Genomic DNA, 9,194 nt, shown 5'->3' on the forward strand with positions numbered 1-9,194 from the left:
CCTCAATAGAAATCAATGCTTCATTGTACGTAGCGTTCCTGAATACTATCGTAAAATCGTTACACCGCGTGGTTGAATGAAACAATAGCACTAAGGAATATAAAAAAAAAATAAAAACTTATTCTCAGACATACCGAATTTTATGCAAAATTTTATTGAATGGCAACTAACACTGTGAACACAGGATAATTTTATATATATTAGGTATTTTTCAATATTTTGGTTTTTCACTCAAACTGGGTCTATAGGAGATGTCAGCTGAAGAGCCGTACACCTCAACTCATTGTGGTGCCCAACATGAACCTCTCATACTCATCGTTGATGAACATTATGCCTAAATACTTCCATTAACTCGCTAACAAGATGAAATCTACTTCAGATCTAAAGCCTTTTGGCTCTTTAAAAACGTCACCTTGTCAATAGTCAGAATGGTGGAAATAAATGGCAACAGTGGATGATCAATTTTCGAAGAAAATCATTTTCAGTGATGAGGCACATTTTCACATTAGTGAATTCGTCAATTATCGGAATTTTCTCATTTGGATGAACTGTAATCCAAGAATGACTGACGAAAATCCAATGCACCAACAAAGAGTGCCTGTTTGGTACTGTTTACTTGCTGGCGGCATCATCAGGCCGTACTTTTTCCAAAATAAGGCGGGTCAGAGATATTAACAAACTTTTTGTGGCGTGAATTATAAGACATGGATGTGGATATAACATGTTTTTTTAGCAGCACCGTGATGCTTGTCTTTTACGTGAAAAATTTACTAGCCATGTTATCCCACGTGGTGGCAATGTTAATTGGCCACCGAAATCATGTAATTTGACACCGTTATACTTTTTTCTTTGGAGTTATTTAAAAGAAAAAGTATACGTCGATAAGCCAGCATAGGCTAAGCTAATTCGGCACATTAACGGCAAAGAACCTTAACTATGCCTTAGTTTCATCCAAAATTTGTACCATCGGATGGAGGTGTTCCACCGAGTTCACGGCTGCGATTTGTCCGATATCAATTTCTTAAATAATTTGTATCTTTTTTAACCACCCTTTAGATTGCTGTAAAAATTGCTTAAACAAAATATAAATAAATGAATTTCAAACATCATTAAATAACTATAAAGCTTTATGTTTTATGTCAGTGAGAAGGTATTTTTGAAGTTCTGAAAGTAGATTAACAGAACATTTATTTTTGGTTAACCTTATCTAGTTTATCTTCTGCAACACTTTTATGTATTTCTAAATGTTGTTATCATGTTTTTAATGTCCTAAAGTTCTTCAAATAGGTAAAAGTGCTAAGTGCTTGTCGTAATTCTAACCCTAACAATGTTTGACCCACCTTCAAGAATCTCCACTAATACTTAGCTAGAGATGCATTAACGCGAAAAAAGGACCTTCTTTTAATTTTTATTATGAGTTTAAATAAATTGTCTTACAACAAATGTTTCTTCATACTCGTATCTTTTTAAAATCAAGATAAAACAACAGATTGTTGTAAAATAAAATGTTCTTCCCGCATAACCATAAACGAATTCCACATTAAATTTAATTCAAATTAACCATCATCACACAGAAATAGGTATTTTTTAAGGATATTCTACAATATAACAGCTGTCGTAAAAGTTTGTGCGTTAAGGAAAAATAAGAAAATGTAAACATATAATTTTTCTTAAGGATGACAGATAGGAAAAATAATAATAATATAAGAACAACATAACTAGGCAGTAAATTATATCCTTTTTTTGGTTATTATTGTTTTTGTTTTTTGTGAGATAAACTTCAAGGAGGAACAAAATTACCACTTCAGAGGATGAGTATAAAGCCAAATTGTAACATATTGTGGGCCACCGTTGAAGATAATAGCTGGTTTTGTTTCCAAGTTATATTACTCAGCACAGCATCAGGACGACGAGAGTATGGAGTGTTTGATAAAAGGATTTTTCGCGCATTATCTTTATTTAAGAAATATAGGTAGGACTTAAATTGTATTATTTGGTTTTGCAAAAATTCCTTCGTATTTTTTTTTATTTTTGGTGATGGTAAATAATAATTTTAGGTTAAAAACGAAAGGATGTATACGTAATGATGGTAGAAAACACAAATCATGCTTTATTGTTTGAATTGTGCTTTTCATGAACGCTTTCTCTCTCAGAGAGTTTAAGGATAATAAATACCCAGTTTTTTCCTTTCCGAAAATAATAAAAACAAACAAAATAAATAAAAAGGAAATGAAAGTTAATTAGGAAAATAAAGGCAAGGATAATTATAATGTTTTACCCGCATGAGAATATTTTTTGTTTATAATCAACATGATGATTTAAAAGTGAGTTAGCAGAAATTATTATGTTTGGAATGGTGTTTAAGGTAAAAATCTGAATGTTTGGTTTTTATTTTTATTTTTATTTAATATTTGATAAAAACGAACGTGCTTAAGCAAATTCAATAAAGGGTACCCGTATTTTACTGACGGATAAGGAAGGAAAACTTAATTAATTTATTTTTCTGAATCTGTTTGTATGTTTTTGTTCTTTTTTAAGTCGTTTTTCGTTTTCTGCACAGAACTTTTGAATGTGGTTTGTACATATTAATTAAGAGTGTATATTTATAAGGAAGTAACTTGCATACAAAATATATCAACTTTTTATTATATGTGAAGCTCTCTCTCCCAGTTTAGATTCTGAGACGAAAAACTGAAAATGAGTACGGAAGTGATGTGCTCCTTTATTAAATGAAATAGGAAGAAAAGCTAGAAACTATTCTCCAACCACTGCATATTATCCGACATATGAAGAGTTAATTGCACTATAAATGTTCAAAAATTTCTCATTTATTGAGGGATGAATCTTGTAGTAATGTTGTGATCTTGGGCGATATGAATATTGACATTTTAAATCAGAATTTAGTTACTGATAATTATCTTTTTTTAATGTCGGCTTATGGCTTAGTTTCATGCATTAATAAAACTACGAAGTTAATGGAAATTTCAAAATCTTGTCTAAGTTATAGTTTTTGCTTGGTTGGATAGAAAATTAGTTTTTGTTATCACGAGTTCTATATCAGACATTAAAATAACTGATCATTGTATGACAAGTCTTTTATTTCAGCTTAAATCTGTGGAACCAAAAACAAATATTCGTAGCCTTAATACTCAAACATCACAAAAAATTGATTTTGGTTCTTTAAATAATCAGTTACTTCATACAAATAGGTCAGAAATTTACTGACAAAATGATACTTCTCTTGAATTTTATTTGTTTTCTAAGCTTTTAGATGATCATGTTAAAATATGCCTTAAATCAAATACAGAAAAGTTTTGTAAACTGCATAATTTGAAACTTTGGATGTTAGATAATATATTAGGTAATATACACAGGAAGAATAAGTTGAACTCTTAATGTAGAAAACAACCTCATTATCTTTGTGTGTAGAAAAAAAATATTAAGAGTTATCAAAAGAAGTTGCTATTTAGGTATCCTTGTTTAAAGAACACTACTATTCTCAAAAATTTGAATCTCAAAAAGAATGGGGCATCATTAATGAAATTTGTTCAAGGAATGTTTCTTTTGATTCATGCAGTTTTATTAACTATATAGTCCAATAAATTTACTCTTCTAACGTATTTATAAAATTTTCACAAATTTAAACTGTTTGAAAAAGTTATCAAAGTCAGAATTGTATCGTATTTGGATAAAGTTAACTTTTTTAGTAGCAATAAATTTGGGTTCAGGTTGGGCAGGAAGACTCACTTCTTCAATTTTGCAGCCAGATCTATACCAGTCTTAACAGTAGAAAAGTTACAGATGCTATCTATATTGATATAACCAAAGCTTTTGATACTGTGGATCATGATCTGTTACTGTGAGTCTTAACTGCCTTCTAAATGCTTTACAATTGAATATGTATCTGGGTATAAATATCTCGGATTATTGATTGATAATAAATTGAATTGGTGTGTTTATACTTAAAAATTGAACACTCAGAAAAAAAAATTGTAATATCAAGAATTTTATATTTTGGCCCAACAATTTTCGTACTTTAAAATGAACCCAAGTACTATAAATTCTTAACTTAAGAATGCAAGTGTTGAACGTGCAACAAGAACTTTTATTTTTGATTTAAAAATAAAAAATGTAAAAACTTCAAAAATTTACATTGTTGCCTCAAGAAAGAATCGTTAAAAAAGCTCAACAATTAAAATTGTATGGCCAAATACTAAAATACTTAAAATTTCAAGAGCGAAAATTGTTGCGAGAAAAATGTATTGTTAATAAAAATTGACAATTTAATAGTTAGATCAAGAACAAAACATGTCAGACTTTAAAAACTATAGATTGTTGACCCAAGAACAAATTGTCAATAAAAAATGAAAATGAAATTGTTGGGTTAAATACTAAAAATATGAGATTTCCGGAAATTGTTGTGTTGAAAATTGCTCATCAAATTACTTTAAGAATAAAGTTGATTTCTATATAAAAATGTGTAGGTTTAAATTTAAACTTACCTTTAAAACACCCGTTGGTTTCAGTAAATGGAGATTTTTTTCTTCAACAAAAAAGAAAAAACGCTAAAAGTTTTCGAATGCAACGAATTTCATATTTTATTTTTTTTTATATTAGCCATACTTAAAAATAATGTACATAAATATTAAATTTAATTCAAAATATAGTATTAATAAAAACGGACAACTTCTTCCGAGTTATTTAAAGTGACACTCTTTACACACGTCGAAAAATTAACAATATGTTTCATATAAAAGCAATTTACATTTTGCTCTATTTTATATGCCTGAAATTGTTCTAGATACAAACATTTGTATAATTGACATATTAAAAAAATATTTTTTTCTGAATCCAAAAAGATGTTTAATATTTTTAATACTGAACTTTCAAATTTCACAAAGCAATTAATTTTAAAAAGGTTTCCTTTGAAAATCAAACTTTCAACTTGGCTACCGAAAGAAAAATGTGTGCAAAGATTAAGGTAATACGGTAGTTTCGTTAAATCAATAGGCAAACAGTTGCAAAATTTGGAAAAATCGTCCTGAAAAAATAAATTTTGTAGAGTCGTATGTGAGAATTGAAGCGAGCTTTTTATGCATAAAGTGTATGGAACATTTTTTCTTGAATTTATAACGTGACAATACTGCTTAAAAAATTGATGTTTTGCTTCAAATCTGAAGCACCAAACATTTTTTAAAGGACCAATTTCTTTTATAACAGTGCTGTAGTGTAACATAAAATGAAATTTGGGCTTTAATTTTTCTTTAAAAAAATCAACATAGAAATTGTTGTGTTGTTCAATTAAATTATCAAGTTTTGTTAAAACAGCTGAATTGAATTCGTCTTGAAGAGTTACAATATCAATTATTTTTATAAAAGTTATTAGAAATTGGTAAACTGTGTCTGTATTTGGAATTAAGTCTCCAATGATGAGCAAAACAAAATGTAAAAATGTTTTCATTTCAGCTGCGTTCATTTTTATATTGCAATTTTTAATTTGGTTTCCGTCAATTGGACGACTTATATTATTAATAAAATGGGAATCATAGGGAAACATCTGCTTTCTATAATTGAATGCTTCTAAAGAAAAATATTTTTTTTCAAAAATTAAGTAGTTTAAGATTTTTGACAAGTTGTATTTCGCAACACCCAGAAAAATATCGTGCATGATATCGCATGCCTTATTATCAACTACATGAAAATGGGTCAAAGTATTCCATATGGAATTTTCTTTTATAGAAGAAAATTCCGGTTGGTTGAATCCCAAAGTTGATTCACGAACGTAACCAGATAAATTTCGAATACTTTCTTTAACTTCTACACAATCATTTTGACAATTTTTTTTATCCCTCGTACAAATTCTACAATAGTGTCTAGCATTGAAACTTGGAACAAATCCTAAGACTTCGTTTAGTCCAAGATTATCACCAAGTATTTGTCCTAGATAAAAATATACTTTAGAAGTTTTCCCATCGATATTCAAATCAATGCCATTTAAAGCAAGATCTTCAAGAGTTTGAACTAACTTAGCCAAAGAAGCACTGTTTCCAAAGTGATTTATATCTTTTGATTTAACAAATCCTGCCACAAAAATGTTACTTAAGTGGGATAATTGGTGTTGAGGAATAACAGGGACAGTAAAATAAATTCCACAAATCGAGTCATTATGAGGCCCATTTGCATCATTTGTTTGAAATGAATCGAAATATAAAAACAAAGGAAAAATTATTTTATCACGTATTGTGTCAGTTTTAGTTTTCCACATATTTCCCATTATAAAGTGATTCAATAAGTTTTGGGTTTTAATATTTTCGATGTTCTTTAGGGTTTTACTTAAAACTAATGGTGACTCAAAATACTTTTTTAATTGAAAATGTATGTCGTTGAGACATCCTTCAATAGTGTTTTCTTTTAAAGTTGGCTCACCTCGTACGAAAACTTCATCTAACTGTCTGCTTATTGTAAACAATTTGGGTGGTTTAAAAATTTGTAGAGATTCAATTTTTTGAAAAAATTTGTATTCGGATGCTATGTCCTCAAACGGGTTATTTACAAAGTTAAGAATGGTTTGGTATATAGATTGAAGTTCGGGCTATATAAATGGCATAAATTCACTTAATGTATCTACAAACGGCTTTAGGATATCACCTTCTATAGCATTTTGAATTTCTGGAATACTTTTTCTGGTTACATTGGCTTTTGTATGAAGTTGGAGTGCAAAGGAAATTACTGCTTTAGTTAAGTTAGTTTTTATTTTATTAAGATCAATTTGAGGTGGTTTTTGACAAGAAGAACTTTGGGCTTGTAGCAAAACATTACATTCTTCAGAATCATTACGTGGTTGGGTATTCGGATGAATTTCATTGGTTGAAATAGTAGGTGCTATGGTCTTTACTCTTTTAGGACTGATTTCAAAATTACAACTGTCTGGTTTGTTATCGTGTTTTAAAATATGATGCTTAAATTTATAAATAGTTTGAAAGAATTTGTTACATGAATTATATTTACAAGAAAATTCATAGTGTGTTGGAGTCCTATGATCATCTTTTAAATGAATGAGAAATTTATTTGAGTTTTGAAAAGTTTTCTTACAGATAAAGCAAATATGTGTGTTTTTATAATTATCTTTATTCAATGTTGACATTTTCTAATTTTGAAATAATGTTTTTTATTTTTGAAATTTTTTCGTCAGGGACAATTTCGTATATATATTCTTGCAAAAAGAACCACACATATTTGCTTTTTTGAGTATAATCTAAATTAAAAACGAAAGAAATCTTAACAACTAAATCTATAGCATCGAGCAGCGTTGAAACTTTATAGCGTATACCTTCCAAATAAACATAAAATTCTTTCAAGCTTTCCAAAGACTCCCCAATGACAAAAATTTTTGGCTGCAACTTAAGTTTTTCCGAAATAGCTTGGAGTTGCAGCTCATCCTCCTTATGTTTAAAATTATTTAAGCTTACCAAGTGAACAAACATATCTTTTTGTGCATCAGAAATTGATGGTTTGCAAGTTTTGCTAATCCTTGGCGGAATTAAGATGGTGTGCAACAAATTAAAAAAGAAAAAGTTTTTCGAATCTGAAAAAAGAATTTTATCAGTCAAATTATAAAATTATTATATTTTATTATATAATTACCGGCACAAAGCTCGGGCGAAACCATTTTCTTATACATTTCAAGAAAGAGTTTCTCCTTGATTGATGATGGGAAAAAAACCTTGTTTGCCCTTTTTTCTAACTCGTAGAACTTTTCGAAGAGTTTATTAGATTTTCCCGGGTGTAATGTGTTGAAGTCAACATTAATTAGCTGTTCGGCATTTGTGTCCTTATACCGTGGCCATGCAGTTAAAAATGAAGAAATTGGATATTTTTCTTCCTTCATTCTCATTTTAGATGTTTCTTCCCACAAAGATTTTGCGTTTTCAGGAGAGTTATATAACAGAAATTCTTTTTTCTTTAAAAACTCTTCGACTTCCATCTTGTCATTTTCTTCGGAAATAGTACTCGCATCATTTTCAATATCAGTAGTGCTTTTGGCTATCTTTTCTGTTACTGACAAGTCAGCTTTTCTCTTCCGATTGTATCCGACGTTAAAGTACCTGTCAAAAATTTTTCCCGATGGCTGCTTTCCATTTTCCCGCGGAACGTAATACGTACGTTCGTCTTCATTTGGAAATAATTTTACTATTTCCTTAGCTACACTTTTCATGGTTTTTGGACACATTTTTAGACCATTGTGATGAAAATGGTCGACAATGCATCTAGATATGATGGTTTGATCAGTGCTAGATAGGTTTGGCGTTTGTTGGTATGCTTTAATCATATCGTCTCCAGCAACAGTTTTTTGCAATATTTCTTTAATATTAAAATCGATATTTGTATTTGTTTTTCCTCGAAATTCGAAGACATTTTGAGAAGACGTTGAAGAGCTGGCATGCATTGTATCCGATGAAAGCCATTGTGATACCATGGAAAGTGTTTTGTCACTCTGGCAGCATGGTATTACGTCGACCTAAAGTATTGCATAGTTACGTTTATTATTTCAAAATATGAGTTCGTACTTACATGATTAGCTTCCCTCCATTTATTTAGACCGTACCTAAATTTAATTCTGTCCGCCATAAGTTCTCTTTTTTGGAACACATTTTCAATATCATGCCCATTAAGAATCTTGATAACATCAAAAGAAGCTATGCGGCACTCCTCTAGTGCAGATATCCCAGCGCAGGATAGTCCCCAACTTAAAAAAAGTTCCAGGATTTCAGCTTCGATATGTTTTATCACTACTTGTTCTTCTTCGGCCATTTTAAATTTTTAATTTAATTGTTTTCCACTTATAACACTTGCACGCGCCGATCGCACTTTTATTTGTTTAATTTATTTCCTTTAATTTATTTAATGTTCTACCGATCGCATTTCACAAGACAATGATTTCATTGCTTTTTGCATTTCTTTTACGAGACAATTTTACAGTTACGTTTGCAAGAGTTTAAGAATAAATTGTTGTTCCAAGAACTAATTGTTGTTTCAAGAACAAATTCTTGTGCCAAGAACTAGTTGTTGGAAAATTAACAATTTATACTTAAATCGCAAGAATTGATTGTTAAATAAACAGTTGCAATTATAATACACAAAAAACGATTCAAGTATGCAGTTCTTGTGCCAACAACTTTTATTGTTATTCCAAC

The 9,194-nt window shown here is 29.7% G+C and overlaps 1 protein-coding gene across 1 annotated transcript; it reads right to left on the reverse strand.

Moving 5' to 3' along the window:
* Nucleotides 1–5,894: 5,894 nt before the first annotated feature.
* Nucleotides 5,895–8,896, reverse strand: LOC129950904 (uncharacterized). The gene is made up of 3 exons (XM_056062847.1): nt 8,572–8,896; nt 7,645–8,518; nt 5,895–7,585 (listed from the first exon to the last, which is right to left on the reverse strand). Exons 1-3 carry the CDS (start codon nt 8,809–8,811, stop codon nt 7,128–7,130), a joined length of 1,572 nt encoding a protein of 523 aa, XP_055918822.1. The 5' UTR covers nt 8,812–8,896; the 3' UTR covers nt 5,895–7,127.
* Between the last annotated feature and the right edge of the window lie 298 nt (nt 8,897–9,194).

The sequence above is a fragment of the Eupeodes corollae genome, chromosome 1 (assembly GCF_945859685.1).
Source record: "Eupeodes corollae chromosome 1, idEupCoro1.1, whole genome shotgun sequence".
Lineage (NCBI taxonomy): Eukaryota > Metazoa > Arthropoda > Insecta > Diptera > Syrphidae > Eupeodes > Eupeodes corollae.

Excerpts from the sequence above, each read along its gene's own strand:
- LOC129950904 (XM_056062847.1), bottom strand. The coding sequence starts at position 8,811 with ATGGCCGAAGAAGAACAAGTAGTGATAAAACATATCGAAGCTGAAATC. Across the intron at positions 8,519-8,571 it reads AATGGAGGGAAGCTAATCAT|GTCGACGTAATACCATGCTG; the intron begins GTAAGTACGAAC and ends GCAATACTTTAG. Across the intron at positions 7,586-7,644 it reads TTCGCCCGAGCTTTGTGCCG|ATTCGAAAAACTTTTTCTTT; the intron begins GTAATTATATAA and ends TTCTTTTTTCAG.